This window comes from Nyctereutes procyonoides, unplaced genomic scaffold, assembly GCF_905146905.1.
Source record: "Nyctereutes procyonoides isolate TBG_1078 unplaced genomic scaffold, NYPRO_anot_genome, whole genome shotgun sequence".
Lineage (NCBI taxonomy): Eukaryota > Metazoa > Chordata > Mammalia > Carnivora > Canidae > Nyctereutes > Nyctereutes procyonoides.
The window spans coordinates 35,437,434-35,452,791 of NW_026575047.1; the positions used below are offsets into that span (position 1 = coordinate 35,437,434).

General features: G+C 45.3%; 1 protein-coding gene across 1 annotated transcript; it reads left to right on the forward strand.

The window, feature by feature from the left end:
- Positions 1 to 5,730: 5,730 nt before the first annotated feature.
- CFAP161 (cilia and flagella associated protein 161) lies at positions 5,731 to 15,137 on the forward strand. The gene is made up of 7 exons (XM_055326580.1): positions 5,731 to 5,799; positions 6,584 to 6,673; positions 7,276 to 7,508; positions 8,462 to 8,546; positions 12,226 to 12,384; positions 14,144 to 14,217; positions 14,775 to 15,137. The coding sequence occupies exons 1-7, from the start codon at positions 5,731 to 5,733 to the stop codon at positions 14,989 to 14,991; spliced, it is 927 nt and encodes a 308-aa protein (XP_055182555.1). The 3' UTR covers positions 14,992 to 15,137.
- Positions 15,138 to 15,358: the final 221 nt, after the last annotated feature.

A 15,358-nucleotide genomic window follows, 5' to 3' on the forward strand; every position in this document is an offset into this window, starting at 1 on the left:
TGAATAGATTCCCCAATGCATGGCCATTTTCCAAGAGGTGACAATCTTGACTTGAGTTCTTTCCCACTGTCACTGCTGTACTTATGCACATGCATCACCTCTCCCTACACTTCCTCCTCACCGGGGCCCCTGCCCTCTGCCTGGCCTGTTGGCTTGAGGTCTGTGCAGTAGCCTGCAGCCCCAGCAAAACTTTTGCCAGCTCTACAGGCATGCCTCATTTCATTGCACTTTGCAGATACTGCTTTTTTTTTTTTTTTTTTTTTTACAAATTGAGTTTGTGGTAACCTTGCATCAGGCAAGTCTATTGGGCCCATTTTTTTCCAATAGCGTCTGTTCACTTTGTGTTTCTGTCACATTTTGGTAATTCTTGAGATATTTCAAACTTTTTCATTATCATTATTAGATTTGTTTTTTTTTTAATTTTTTTTATTTTTATTTTTTTTTTCATTATTAGATTTGTTATGGTGATTTTTGACCAGTAGTTATGACTCACTGAAAGTTCAGATGATGGTTAGCATGTTTTAGCAATAAAGTATTTTTTAATTAAGGTATATACGTTGTTTTTTTAGACATCATGCTATTGCATACCTAATAGATGACAATACAGTATGTAAACTTAACTCTTATATGTCCCCAGAAACCTAAAAATTCACAAGACTCTCACTTTATTGCAATATTCAGTTTATTGTAGTGGTCTGGAAGGGACTCAGCACCTCTCCAAGGTGTGCCTGGGCTCTGCTGGTGGTCGATCCCTCCTCAGGAACTCACAGTAGCTCTCCACTACTCACAGAAGAAGTCCTTGTTTCCCACCTTGGTCTACAGGCCCTTCACCACCTCCTCCCCCTGTCTTCTTTCATTACCCATTTTCTTTCTGGCCCTTTAGATGTTCCCTGAGTCTTTGTGTCTGTGCCCGCCTCATCCTGCCTCCCCTGTCTGGAAAGTGTTTTCCTTGGTCGTTCATCTACATGGCCAAATCCTACATGTTTTTCACATTATTATACCATTTGAGCCTCACTAAAATCTCTTGAGTCAGTCATAGAACATTGGTCCTACAAGATGATCCTTTAAAAAAGGATTCCATGTTAAAATCGGCTCAGGCAATGATGTGCATCATCATCCCTTTGTGGATTTAGGGTGACACTCCAGCACCTGAGGTCCTGAGGATGGCTACCATCAGGATGACTCTCTAACCCAGCATTTCCTGAATGTATTGACATCAGAACTCTTCCCCCCTCCATATGTATTCACATCCTGCAGCCTCTCTGGGGAATGCTTCCCTCAGAGTTATCAGTCAAGTTATCCTTAACCTGTTTTTATTGGGGAAGAAATCCAGGCAAGAATGCTGGCACGAGCTGAGTGAAAGGAGGGCCAATATCATTATTTTCTTTACTATGCTCTGATGACTTATAATATTTATCATCCAGTGAGGACTTTAAAATTTATTCTCGGAACCCTGGAAGTGACTGGCTTCAAAGACTGTAACTCTCATTCCTCTGTCCTAATATCTGAACTTTGTCCTACTTCTCTTTTCTAAGAATGATCATGTCCAAGTATTTCTTTGGCTTTTCTTTTCCTGCCAGATGTTTCACAAGTAAGGAACAAAAGGTTCCAATTAAATTTTTCCAAGAGTTTCATCAAATCATGACAATAAATAGCAAATACGTTTTCTAGTATATACCTGCCTTACATCAAAATCAGAGTAACTGTAAAGAGGAAGGAACGATGGCCTGATTTTAAGGAGATATTTATAGCTAAATAAGAACTGAGCACACTTTATGGTGGCCAGAAAAGCATGAATGTATTTCTGTTTTAATCTTAGCTTTGAGGGTTTTTGAGGGTTATACATTAACATTTTGTATAGTGAAGTAGAAAATAAGCATTTTACATTTTTTTTTTCAAAAATGAAAGTAAAAATTCGGAAAACTAAGGGAAAAAAAAACTTCTTGCATGTTTGTTTAACATTTTGTTATTATTACTTAACCTTTAAATCCACCTGTGTTGTAAGTTGTGAGATCCTCTCTGATGGTTCTTTATTGTATTAAGAGTCATTTGGGGGGAGAGAATATCAGCACACTATGCACACGCTCAAGGATGCATCCCTCAAAGGTGATGTCAGAGGGCTGTGCGCTGCTTGGGGGCAGGTCTCACTGAAGTAATCCAGCCAAGGTCACTTAAGAGATTCGTAAGCAAGCAAGCACACAACAGCAGACACCTGGGGTGGGGAATCAGTATTCGGAATTGCTATACTATGTTACAGAAAATGTCTAGCTTTCAATAAAAAAATTTGATCCCTGTCAACAAACAGGAAAATGTGATCCATATTCCAGGGAAAAGGCAGGCTTTAAGAGGGCCCAGATGTTGGACTTAGCAGGCAAAGACTCCAAAGCAATTAAGAATATGTTCAAAGAACTAAGGAAAACCATGATGATAGAATCTAAGGAAGGTAGGACAGCAATGTCTCAGTCAAATATAGATTATAGATAAAGAAGTGATAGAAAAGAACCAGGCAGAAATTGTGGAGCTGAAAAGTGTTATGACCAAAATGAAGAATTCACTAGACAGGTGGAACAGTAGATTTGAGCTGGCCTGAGAAAAAAATAAGACCTGGAGCAAAGGACAGAAATTATGCAATCTGAAGGCCAGAGAAAAAAAAGGAAGGAAGAAAAATGAATAGGGCCACAGAGGTACGTGGGACCTAAAGAAGGGCACACACATACATGTAACAGGAGTCGCAGAAGGAGAGGAGAGAGAGAAAGGAGAAGACAGATATTCAAAGAATTAATGGCAAATCCCACATTTTATGAACACAACAATCTACACATTTATGCAGCTCAATGAGTTCCACATGGGATGAATGTGAGGCCCTTGCCCCCAGGCTGCAGTCAAGTGATGAAAGACAGAGTCACGGAGGGCATTTTGAAAGCAGAGGAGACAGCACAGGACCCTTTGCAGATGTGCAGGGAACCTGGATAAGATTAATGGTTGACTTAGGAACGGTGGAGGTCAGAAGGCAGGATGATGATGACATTTATTTTTAAAAATTTTTTTAAAGATTTTATTTATTTATGAGAGACACAGAGAGAGGCAGAGACATCGGCAGAGGGAGAAGCAGACTCCTTGCAGGGAGCCTGATGCAGGAACTCGATCTCTGGTTGGGGATCATGCCCTAAGCTGAAGGCAGATCCTCAACCACTGAGCCACCCAGTCATCCCTAGTTTTTAAAAATTTTAAAAAAGATTTTATTTATTTATTCGTGAGAGACACACACAGAGAAGCAGAGACACAGGCTGAGGGAGAAGCTGGCTCCCTGCGGGGAATCTGATGCAGGACTCGATCCCAGGACCCCGGGATCATGACCTGAGCCAAAGGCAGATGCTCAACCACTGAGCCACCCAGGTGCCCCAGGATGATGACATATTTAAAGCATTGAAAGGAAAAGCTGTAACAAAGGATATCACAACCAGTAAACCATCTTACAAAACTGGAGGTGAAATAAGCAAATGAGTAAAAGCTAAGAGAATGTATTGCTAGGCTTGCCTTACAGAAACACAGAGGGAATGGGGGACAGCAGGTTATACCAGGCAGTAACCTGAACCCACAAGAAACAACAAAGAGAGTCAGCAAAGATAAGTGCGTCTGTAACTGCACAATCACGTAGTTATATCTTTCCCCTGATTAAAAAGCTGTTTCACAAAACAATGTGTGGAGAGCATCTTTTTGGGTCTATGCTGAACAGCAGTGTAACTCATTTCACAATAATGGCCCAAGGGAAGTAGGTGAGAGCAAAGCTTCCTTGGAGTGAGGTCTTACAGACTCATCGAACTTCACTAAATTACATGGAGACCATAGTTGCCTTGTGATCTTTCTGATTTTACAGGGATTATGGAAGCACTTAGAGAAAGCATGAACTTGGAAGTCAGGAGATTGGGCTTAGTCTTTGTTTTGAGCAACTTTGAGCATTTTGAGCTTCGAGGAGCCTGTAGCGCCTTGGAGCCTCAGTGTCTTAATTTATCAAACACAGTCTTAGTGGGATACTACATGACCTACTTTCTTTGTCCTATTGAGCCTTTTGAAGTATCCTAGAATGTGTTGATGGGCTGGCAGGGCCAGTGGACTCACAAGTGTGAGAGAATGGCCCATCTGGACCTGCGGCTGCAGCTAGTCAGCTGATATCCTTCCCAGGCCAGCTGCAAAGTGCCCCCACCCTGAGTCACCACCCAGAGGCTTCCTTCCTGATTCTCATTCCCTCACTTCCCCAAGGCAGAATTAACTTTTCCTTACACTGCTTTGACCCTTCATCAGGCTTCATTGGCACATCTGTGATACCACTTGTTCAATTATCTTCTCTTTTAGAGTGGGTTTGCTGGAGGGAGGCAAGGGTATGAGTCCTTCATGTCTGTGCTGTCTCAGTAGACACAGAACAAGGTCAACTACCAAATGCATTCCATCTCCGTCAAGCTCCAGGTCATCCTAAAGCAACTGCCTGTTCCTCCTACTCATAAAACACTGCTTTAAAAATGTTGGCTCCAAAAAAATAAAAAATAAAAAAAATAAAAATGTTGGCTCCAGCATCAGAACAAAATTAAAAAACCACTCAAAAAACCAAAACCAAAAAAAAAAATAAAAAAATAAAAAAAACAAAAAAACGTTGGCTCCGGCATGTTCTAGCTCTATCAGGAGTTTTTGCAAGCGACAGGCTTGTCCTGTCACTTGGAGACTGGGGCGGGCGGGATGCTGTAAAGCCCATAGAGATAGGGGTGTCTCAGAACCCTGGAAACAGGCTAACATGATAGATTTCTTACTTTTGAGGCACAGACGTTGTAATTCTACCTTCGGTCCTTCCTCCGTGTTACTTTGGTTTCCAAATTTCTGCATCGAGGATGCATGTTTTAGGGTTAAGGTCAAATTGATGTTGCTTCTGCTTCTCTAAAAATCAGAGGCAGGCAAGTTGTGCTTCAATTCAAAAGCTCCTCTTTTTATATATTTTATATTCCCCAAATATGAATGAAACCATATAAAATAGTGAAAGGGAATAAAGGGGAGAGGAGAAAAAATGAGTGGGAAATATCAGAAAGGGAGACAGAACATAAAGACTCCTAACTCTGGGAAACGAACAAGGGGTGGTGGAAGGGGAGGTGGGTGGGGGGTGGGGGTGACTGGGTGACAGGCACTGAGGGGGGCACTTGATGGGATGAGCACTGGGTGTTATGCTATATGTTGGGCAAATTGAACTCCAATTTTAAAAAAAATGTAAAAAAAAACTTAAAAAAAAAAAGACAACAAAAAACCCCACAAAAGCTCCTCTTTGGTGTTTCAACAAGTAAGGGATACTTTACTTATATGGCACTTTTCGTTTGGATTAAAAAAAAAAGAAGAAAGAAAAATGTTTTAAATTTTTAGCATAATGAGGTCTGCCGGCTAGAGTTTGTCCTCCCGCCTGCTTTGCAATTAAACTCCAGGAAATCGTGTTGGAAGGGACTCCAGGAGGCGAGCGCGCCACCCCTTCCACCCGGCTCCGCGCCTTCCCCGCCCCTCCAGGCCCCCCTCCCTCCGGCGCCCCCCTCCCCGGTCCCCTCCAGAGCCCCGCCCCCCGCCCAGGGGGCGGCTCCTGTGCTGCCGCTGGTTGGCCAGCAGGCCTCACACCTGGCCAATCGCCGGGGACCGGTTGTCAGGGCGACAAGCACGCTAACGGGGCAGGTGCAGGAGGGAGGCCAGGCCCGGGAGCGCAGGATGGCGCAGAACCTGTACAGTCCGCGAGTACGGATGGGCAACTGGAACGAGGACATCTACCTGGAGGAGGTACGCGGCACTGCTCAGGGACTCCCCGGCCCGCCCCAAGGCCGGCGGCCGGGGCCTCCCCTCTCACCCAGCAGACCCCCAACACCCGTGACATCCCACCAAGGCTCGGCCCCCAGGAAGTTCACCTGCTGTCCCACAAACCCAGGTCTCACGCTCCTCGACTCTTTCTAGGGGTCCCTTGGCCTCCCAAACCCCATGCCTCCCCTTCCGTCCAGAGCCCCACCAGGTGTCCTCCATCCTCACAGGTGTATGTGTTTCAGAGGCTGCAGTCCAGGTGCGAAGGAGGCGCGCTCTGTGTGGAAGCACCGCCCCCTCCCGCTCCTGACCCGGTCACACACACCCTCTAGGTGTCCCCGTGGTGTCCCTGGGGTGTTCCTTTCCCTGACATTACACTCACACAGGGCCCTGGGCCTTCAGGAATCCATCCAGCTGGGACTATGGGGTGGGGTGGACTTTGAGTGCCAACTATCGCACAACCGGGGGAGACCTCAGCTGGGGACCCCGTGGCCTCCAGATGTTATTCATGACTGTCTCTGGGTGGACGCATCAAGCATGATGGTTCTTTTTCTTTGTGTGTCTTTCTCATTTTTCAGGTATCCTACACTGAAGTAAAAATATTAAAATCATGCTAAAACAATTTCCACCATTCCCATTATGCTCACATTTCTTTTTCTAAAATTTTGCTTTTTCAGCGTGATGTGCTTCTGACCTGTAAGCTACCAGTGTCTGTAGATTCAGGACTACTACTGACCTTTTGGGTTCCCCTCATTTTCTCTTTCATCAGGAGCTCATGAAGGACTTTTTGGAGAAGAGAGATAAGGGACAGCTTCTCATTCAGAGAAATAGGCGACTCAAAGAGAATCTTTTGAGACCGGTAATTTTAAATTCAAGCACTGTTTTCAAAATCCCATCGAATCAAGTGTGAGTGTATGTTAAGCAAGCAAACGTTTTGTAAATGAATTATCATTTGGAAAATACTGTTTTTTTTCCTTTAGATCTGAAAACCACAGTGTTTAAAATTCCCTAAGATTTTAGAAACATAGGAGAAATCTGCTCTTAATTATGTTTACCCACATTTTCCAAATTAAGACATGGGTGGATCAGTGCAATATGTATAATACCCCTTAGCTGGGGCTTAAGACATTTCCAGTGCATTTGAAGAAATTAAGTGGAGTCAACTCATGTGGTTTTTCATCAACTTTTTTTTTAGTTCATTTAGGATTTTGGGGGGACTGTGCTTTGGCACAGTGGGAGGGTGTAGGCAGCAGGAAAGGGAAGAAAATGAAGGACGTGGGGAATGTGAGTTATTACAAGTCATCCAAATGATCTCACCTCTGTTGAAATGGGTCCTCGACAGTGAAGGAAAGCAGGTGCCTGGGGCAGTGACCTCTGCACCCAAGGCAGTGGCCAAAGCACCGGCTGTTGGCTGTCAAGGACTTGCACCATTTGTTTGAAAAACTCCTATTTAAATTGTAGATGCAGCTTTCCATATCTGAGGATGGGTACGTTCACTGTGGCGACAAAGTGATGCTTGTGAATTCCGACGACCCTGAGACAGAAGCCCATCTGGTTTTGGGCGGGGACCTGAGCCTGTGCATGACCCCAGATGAAATTCAAGCCCACCTGAGTGACGAGTTAGAGGTGCCCTGTGGCCTGAGCGCAGCTCAAACCAAGATCCCAGTTGGCAGAAACACTTTTATCATTTTGAGGTAGAAATACTTTAATTTTCAGCTCATTTTTTAAATCATAAATATATTTTCACATAAAGCTTCAGGGTGCCCTGCGACTGGAGCAGTGCTGCCTGGAGGTGAAAATCATAAGACTCTGTGCTTCTCATCTTGCTGTCTCCCCTTAAGGATTATTGTTGCCTTTACCTGCCTTCACCTTAAATGTCAAGATAACTACTCGTTTGTGTTCAGTTATAAATGCTTACTTCAAAAGTATTGGATCTAGGTAATTAAAATCATATTGTGCCTAGAAGCTGGGCTTTTGTAATAACATCTCGGGATGCTGTGAGCTCATCTGAGTTTTTTTGTTGCTCTTAATGTCACTGTTATTTTTATAACAAAAATAGTTTGGTACAAGGTGGCATCATGCGTGGGATACTTGAGATCTGGCAAATAAGCAATTAGATCCTTAGAGAACAGATATATAATAATAACGAAAAAGTATTGCTTAGCAATGTTTATATGACAAAGGTATAGCCAGTCTTTTAAGTCTTTAATTGAGATCTCCTTTGAATACTGATAATTTATGTCAAGACAACTAAAAGTTGACCACAATCTCTGTGTCCTGGAGGATTAAGAGGGAAGACTGTATTAGGTGTGTACACATTTGTTACTGTGGCTCTTCTAAAGATGTCCGTGCACCTGACCAGAATTCCTCAGTGTCAGATAGCGTGATGTGCTCACAAAGAGGGGATGCCTCTTGTGAGGCACAGCACGCTGGCTGTGGTGGGAGACAGGGACAGAATGCCAGCTGGATTCGAAGGCCCAAAGAAATGACCATTTTGAAAATGTTTAGTTACTTAATCAGTTATGGTGTGTGAATGTACATTATCAAGAAAATTGATTATAAACAAAATTGCATCTGCAAAAAAAAATTAGGATGTAGAATGACTCTAATATAGAGAGTTGACGTGATACTTACCCTTCGCTGACAGTGAGGACAGGAATGCCATGGGTCAAGTCCTTAGATATGGACAGAACTTCTGCCTTGCGATAACAGGAGGATTTGAAGGCAAAATGGTGAGTCATCACGGTGGGTGTGACCAGGTGGTCACACCTGCATGTGGGTTCGGGACCAGGTGTTTTTGTTTCTATGCGTGTTTGTGGCTGTGCACAGAAGCGGACAGAGGACGCAGCAGGCGTGAGCTTCACCTCTGGCTGCTTCAGCCTCAGTCCACAGCTCTTCACTGGCAGTGTTGGGCCACTTCTTTCCTTCTAACTTTTTGAATGACAAAAGTATACCTTTAGATGCTAAGGAGGAAGGGAGAAAACTCTTCCTAAAATGCTGCTGACAAAAAGCAAAAATGTATGCCACCTCCACCTGTAAGTCAATGACTGGATTAATTAATCATCGTCTGACAGCTGTCAATGTCACCAATGTTCTCAGGGTATATTATCTGATTACCTTTTTTTTTAAACTTGATCTTTGTCTTTCCGTTGAGGATTAGCAGGTATAATAGAACCAGATCTGGGTCTAACTAGTTGACTTGTCTCTCTACGGGGTGGGACTTCAGATAGGTCATATAACTTTTTTGAGTCTCATCTATAAAATGGGGATTATTATACCTTACTACATGCTTAACTGACACACACATATATATTTTCAATCATCCAAACAGGCCTTTAAAAATATTTATTTATTCATGAAAGACAGAGAGAGAGAGAGGCAGAGACACAGGCTGAGGGAGAAGCAGGCTTCCCACAGGGAGCCGGATGTGATTTCCATCCCAAGACCCTGGGGATCATGCCCTGAGCCAAAGGCAGACACTCAACCACTGAGCCACCCAGGCATCCCTCTCAGAACAGATTTAAAATACCGGGAAAGTTTCAAGCCCTGCAGCATGGAGATACACCATTTCTGGTCTCCCCCCCGCTCCCCTGCACATACTGTCCTTAACTCTCCCATCTTCTTTGTCTCCTGTAAATCATCTGTTCTTTGCCTGAGTACTGATTTGTGATTATGTATCTGCTCTTCCATAGATTATAACATCTTGTCATTCTGTTGGTAATTTTTCCTCCCTTTGGCTACTTGGCTTTTATTATTTTTATTTTTATTTTTTTTGGCTGCTTGGCTTTTAAATCACAGTCGCTCTCACATCTTTTTGAGTAAAATGTATCAGTGTTTTCCTTGGTAATTCCTTCCATTGCTTGGAGCCCTATTAAGTCTGCTCCAGAGATACTATAAAAAGAAAAACTTGTATGGACTTGTGGATGTCTGAAGTTTGAATTTGCTCCAGTTTGTCTTCATCCGCTTGAGATTTATTTTGATACAGGGTTCTATGCAGACATGTGATTTCCCCACAAACAACTAATTAGCTGCGTTTTTGTTATTTCTTGAATAATTATTCCCTTCCTCACTGACACGCAATGCCCCCATAGCGTCCGTCCGTTAAGTCACTGTACAGACTACATGCTGTCTCTGAGCTTCCTATTTTAACCCTTTCAACTCAAGTTGTATGTATGTATGTATGTATTTATTTATTTATTTATTTTTCAAGTTGTATATTTTTATTCTAGAATTCTACTTTATGATATAATGATACATTTTGATGGCTTGTCAGGCTAGTTCTCTCCCTACACTTCTTTGTTTGAATTGTATTAAGAATTAACCTCTCAGTTAATTATTTCTACAAGTCCCTCTGCCCCCATGGGGGGAAAAATCATGTAGTATTTTGATTTGCCCTGGAAAATTATGTAAATTCACATATTTAGTGCTTTACAACACTTTTTCTTCTGAGGTGTCTTGCCATTTATACATTTATTTTTTGTTTTCTCTCTGTAAAATGTTGTGGTTTTCTTCCCACAGATTTGGCACTGATCTCATCAAGGTGGTCCCCTGGTATCTTCTATTGTGGGGGCTCCTGTAGGGCAGCCCTTATGATAGTTGCAACAAAACTATAAGAAACCTGTCAACATTCATACTTACCTTTGATGAAATCCCTTACTCTTGTTATTTCTAATGATTTTCCAGCCGATTGTTTTATGACTTCCGGGTAGACGGTCCTTTCCTTTTCAAGGGATGATGATTCAATCTTTTCTCAAATTTTCTCATTTCTGTTGCTTGTCTTTGAAATAGCAAGTGCTTCCGGGGCATTCATTAAAAGATATCTGGTAATACTGAACTTCTAGATTTCTTCCTGATTCATTATTATTTTTCTTTACATTAAGAAGGCAGAGTTTGGGGCAGCCCGAGTGGCTCAGCGGTTTAGCGCCTACCTTCAGACCAGGGTGTGATCCTGGAGACCCGGGATCGAGTCCCACGTTGGGCTCCCTGCATGGAGCCTGCTTCTCCCTCTGCCTCTCTGTCTCTGCCTCTCTCTGTGTCTCTCATGAATAAATAAATAAAATCTTAAAAAAAAAAGAAGGCAGAGTTTGTGGTTTGAGGAAGATATTCTTTGCCATCGGAAGTTCTGGTTTTCCTGTTGCTCTAGGTGGCATCAACATTGCCCCAGTCACTGAGAGCCAAGCTCTGGTGAGTCTTGGGCCCATCCCACTTCCCTGCCCATGTCCAGCTCACAGCTCTCCATTCATACTGTGTGTAGGCCTGGCTTTTCTTCCCCAATGCCAGGACCTCAGTCCAGGGCCCCTTGGCTTGACCTCTCTTGTCTGTCCTGATTTCAGACCACAGTAGATGCACACTGCCAGATTGATCCTTCAGGGGCTCAGGTTGGTCAATGCTGCTGTTCCCTCTGTGACATGTCCCTGGCCTCCCTGACCAGGTACAGCCACCACACTGCCTCCTCCTCAGCCCCAGGGAAGCACGTGTCCTCACCTATGCCTGCCTGTAGCTCTTCCATCCCTGGTGGCCAGCCATCCCTCGCAGGTGCTTCCCAGGCTCATCCTCTATCACTCCCCTGCTCATCAGGAAAGGTCTTGAAGATAGTGCCTCATTTCTACCTTCCCCACAGTGAACACCTCCTGGCACAGCTTTGCATGTGAGAACTTACCAAGATTGGCAGAAACAGCCTCGACATTGAGGGTCAAAGTCCATCAGTTAAGAACTAACAAGCCACTAATGTTTCAGACTTTTCTGCAGGATGGGGCCCCTCTTGGCTCAATCCAGGTGCCTGGATAGCAGCTGAAATGAGTCCCATGTGTGGACATTGACTCCTGAGGGGCGCAGAGTGAATGTCAGCTGTGATGGTATTGGTTGTAAGGACACTTCACTTCATGTAACAAGTTTTGTGCAACACGATTTCGAAGAAGCAAACTAGTGGTCCAGGCCTAAGCCCTACGATGGAGGAGGGGAGCAGGGATGGGCTGAGGAGGAGAGAGTGGGTTTGGTGTCCAAAGGAAGGAGAAGCCATGGAGGTGACATGGGCAGGTGGGCAGCCTCAGCGTTCTGAGATGACATTTCTCAGGTGGAGGAAAACCGAGTGTTCTCATATAATTGGCAAGAGTGGGATTTTCCAAAACTGCTTTTTTAAAAAATATTTTATTTATTTATTCACAAGAGAGAGAGAGAGAGGCAGAGACACAGACAGAGGGAGAAGCAGGCTCCATGCAGGGAGCCCAATGTGGGACTCGATCCCGGGTCTCCAGGATCAGGCCCTGGCTGAAGGCAGTGCTAAACCACTGAGCCACCCAGTCTGCCCCTAAAACTGCTTTTGAACACACCTGACATCTAGCCAGGTAGTAGTTTACTTGCCCAGCTTTTGCAGGGCTGTGGTGTTGCTCATTCACGTGTTGCCATTCTCAGCTGTATTTATCAAGTGACCACAGGACCCTGCTGAAGTCGTCAAAGAGGTCTTGGCTTCAGGAGGTGTACCTGACAGATGAAGTCTCCTACCTGAACTGCTGGCAGGCTGCCTTCCTCGACCCCCAGCTACGCCTGGAGTATGAAGGCTACCCCGTTCCGGTGAGCACAGCCTGGGAGAGACACTGGTACCCCAGGGCTCTTCCATGGGTGTGATTTACTCCTGTGTGGGCAATGGGAGGCTTCTGAGCACTCTTGCACCGTCTGGGCCCCGTGTACTTTCTCTTCCCCCCACCCCTACTTCATTTGAACCTCTAGCCTGGGGCAGCATCCTGCACGGCTGTTTCTCAATCCCAGCTGATGTTAGACTTACCCACGGAGCCTTACACACACACCACCATCTGGATTGTAAGGATTATGGTCCTGCTCTCTTCCAGGCAGCTCACTTCTGCAGGTGCTGGGAAACATTGGGTCCTACAGGGCAGCATCTTTCCTGTTCTCGTTGTTGGGCGCTTCCCCGGGAGCTTGGGCCTCGCAAGGCTGGAGCACCAGGCACGGGTCCCCTGGGCCAGAGGCTTTGCTCTGGCTCCTGACGCATCCAGCACACATACAGTGAGTGGTCGTTGGAAGTCACTGAGAGAGCTTGGAATTGCAGTGGGCAAGGACTGAAGGGTTGGCCAGCAGAGGTGGCCATGAAACGGGGGTGATGATAGTATCTGCTGATGAGGCTTGGTCGGTGCAGTGGCTGTGCTCACTGGAACAGTGCCTGGCTCCCAGTGGCTCGCAAGCGCTCCTGGTTGTCATGGTTGTGGCTGTGCTTATGGGAAAGCAGTGGGCCGGGCCCAGATCTGTGCCTCCTGCTTGCTCAGGCCTCCCTGGCACACGGCTGCTGTCTGCACACTCAGAGCCTCACACCTGTCCTGGCTACCTTACTGTGCTCAGAGTTCGCCAAGTGCTCCTGGGGTTGAGTAAGTCAGCTTTCCCGCTTGCTGCAGCAAGCGTGGGGCGCATCTCAGGAAGCGGGTGGTACAGAGGACGTGTCCTAGGATTTGGGCTTTGATTGGGAGATTTAGGGAGGTTCCCAGGAAGTGGGGATCTGCTCTCCTGATGCTGTCAGAAGTGGGGTGATTCTGTGACTGGCATCTCAGCACCCCTTAGCTGTGGAGAGGGCGGGCCAGAGTGAGGTTCATGCTGTTCCAGAAGGGCGGACCCTGGAGGGATGGATGTTGGCCATTCCGTGGCGTGGACAATGCTCATGTTTAGTCCGTGTTCACAAGATATCACAGAGTGGTCTCTTTTTTGCTCTGACCCTTCATGGTTGCAGGGTGGCCGGGTCTGACGTGAGCATCCTCTGACCCTGAATAGGTCCCACAGGAGTATGGGGGCCTTGCAGTGAGTGCCCGTCAGTCCCTGGAGGCCAGGGACCCCTTTGTTCTTCCTCATACAGCTTATAGCTTTCATGAGCCAGGAGTTTGAAATAATACATATTGTTTTTCTGATTATAAATGTAATACCTGCTCACTGAAGGAAAAATTTAAAAAGCACAAGTAATGTGAAATTAACCAGTAATTTCACCTTCCAGAGAAAGCCACTGGTATTTATAATTTCTTTTTCCATGCATGTTTTTTTTACTTAATTTTTTAAAACAAAATTGGACCTCAGTGATATCCTTATCTTCTCCACTTAAAAACACCATTGATTATATCTCATGTTGTGAGAGATCTTCTTCAGTGTGGCTCTGAGTGGCTCTAGAATGTTCCATCATATATGCACCTGCAATGATGTATGTCATCTGTCCTTTATGGTTTGGCTTCTTGGTTATTCTATTTTCTAAAAATTAATTTAAATGAATATTTCCAAATTTTTGCCTTTAGGAATTGGAGGCTTTAGTGCAAATAACACACTCTCTTCATCTTTAAAGGCAAATGCAAAAGTTATCATCAATCACTGTCACACGAATCGGGGACTGGCAGCCCACCGGCACCTATTCTTAAGGTATGTGTTGCAGGGTTCAGCGAAATGCCACAAATAGGGGGGTAGGCTGTGCCTATTAGCAAGGAAGCTCAATTTATTTTTATTTATTTATTTATTTATTTATTTTGGCAGGGGAAGGGAGAGAGGGAGAGAGAATCTCAAGTAGACTCCATGCCTGGTGCAGAGCCTGATGCAGGGATCGATCTCACGACCCTGAGATCATGACCTGAGCCAAAATCAAGAGTCAGACAATTAACTGACTGAACCTCCCAGGTGCCCCCAAGAAACTCAATTCGGAGTGTGGCCACAGACACAAGTCCTTTGATGAAGTATTGTCACAAAGGACTCGATGGTGTGACAAAGCCTACCTGTGTCCACAAGTCCCTCTCAAACAAGAGGATCTTAGCTAAGGGGACCCTGTGCCCCTCATCATTGCCTAAGCAGGGTCAAATGTTGGGCAGACATGTATTGTAGAGCCCACCCTCCCTGAGCAGGGGCTTGGAGGAACGAGTGGACAGAGTTCCTTACCCAGAGCCACTACTCCGTTTCCAACCAGTATCCATTCTTTCTTGCCCCAGTACCTATTTTGGAAAGGAAGCTGAAGTGGCGGCTCACACACATCTGGATTCACACAGAGTTGAAAAGCCAAGGAACCATTGGATGTTGGTGACTGGGAATCCCCGCAAAGACTTGTCCACCATGTTGGACCTGCATAAGCCACCGGCGGAGGACAGCCGAGCCCTGGAGCAGGCCACCCAAGCCCTGGAGCAGGCTGTGGACCCCGGGGTGCAGTGACCCCAGGTGCACCCGCTCAACGGTCAGCGGGGGCGGTCAGGACCTCTACCTGACTGGCCACACGATCTTGCAATGATTTTTTGCCAAGTGCAAAATAGTCTTTGAAACTGGCACATTTGCCATGGCAGCTATGTGATCAGAAAGTTCCTGACAAAATAAATACTTTTCCCTTCCACATATTTGCTTGTCTATTCATTCTTTGTGGGGTATAAGGTAAAGTGTTATAATGGGATGAAGAGTCCCCCAGCCCTGTAGGTAAAGATGAGCCATCTCTTTAGCAGATGGTAGGCTGCAGGTGGTGTAGATGTGGTTTAAAGAGACATTGCTTTGAGGAGGCCTTTGCCAGCAAGTGTTGCAGGAGTTAGGG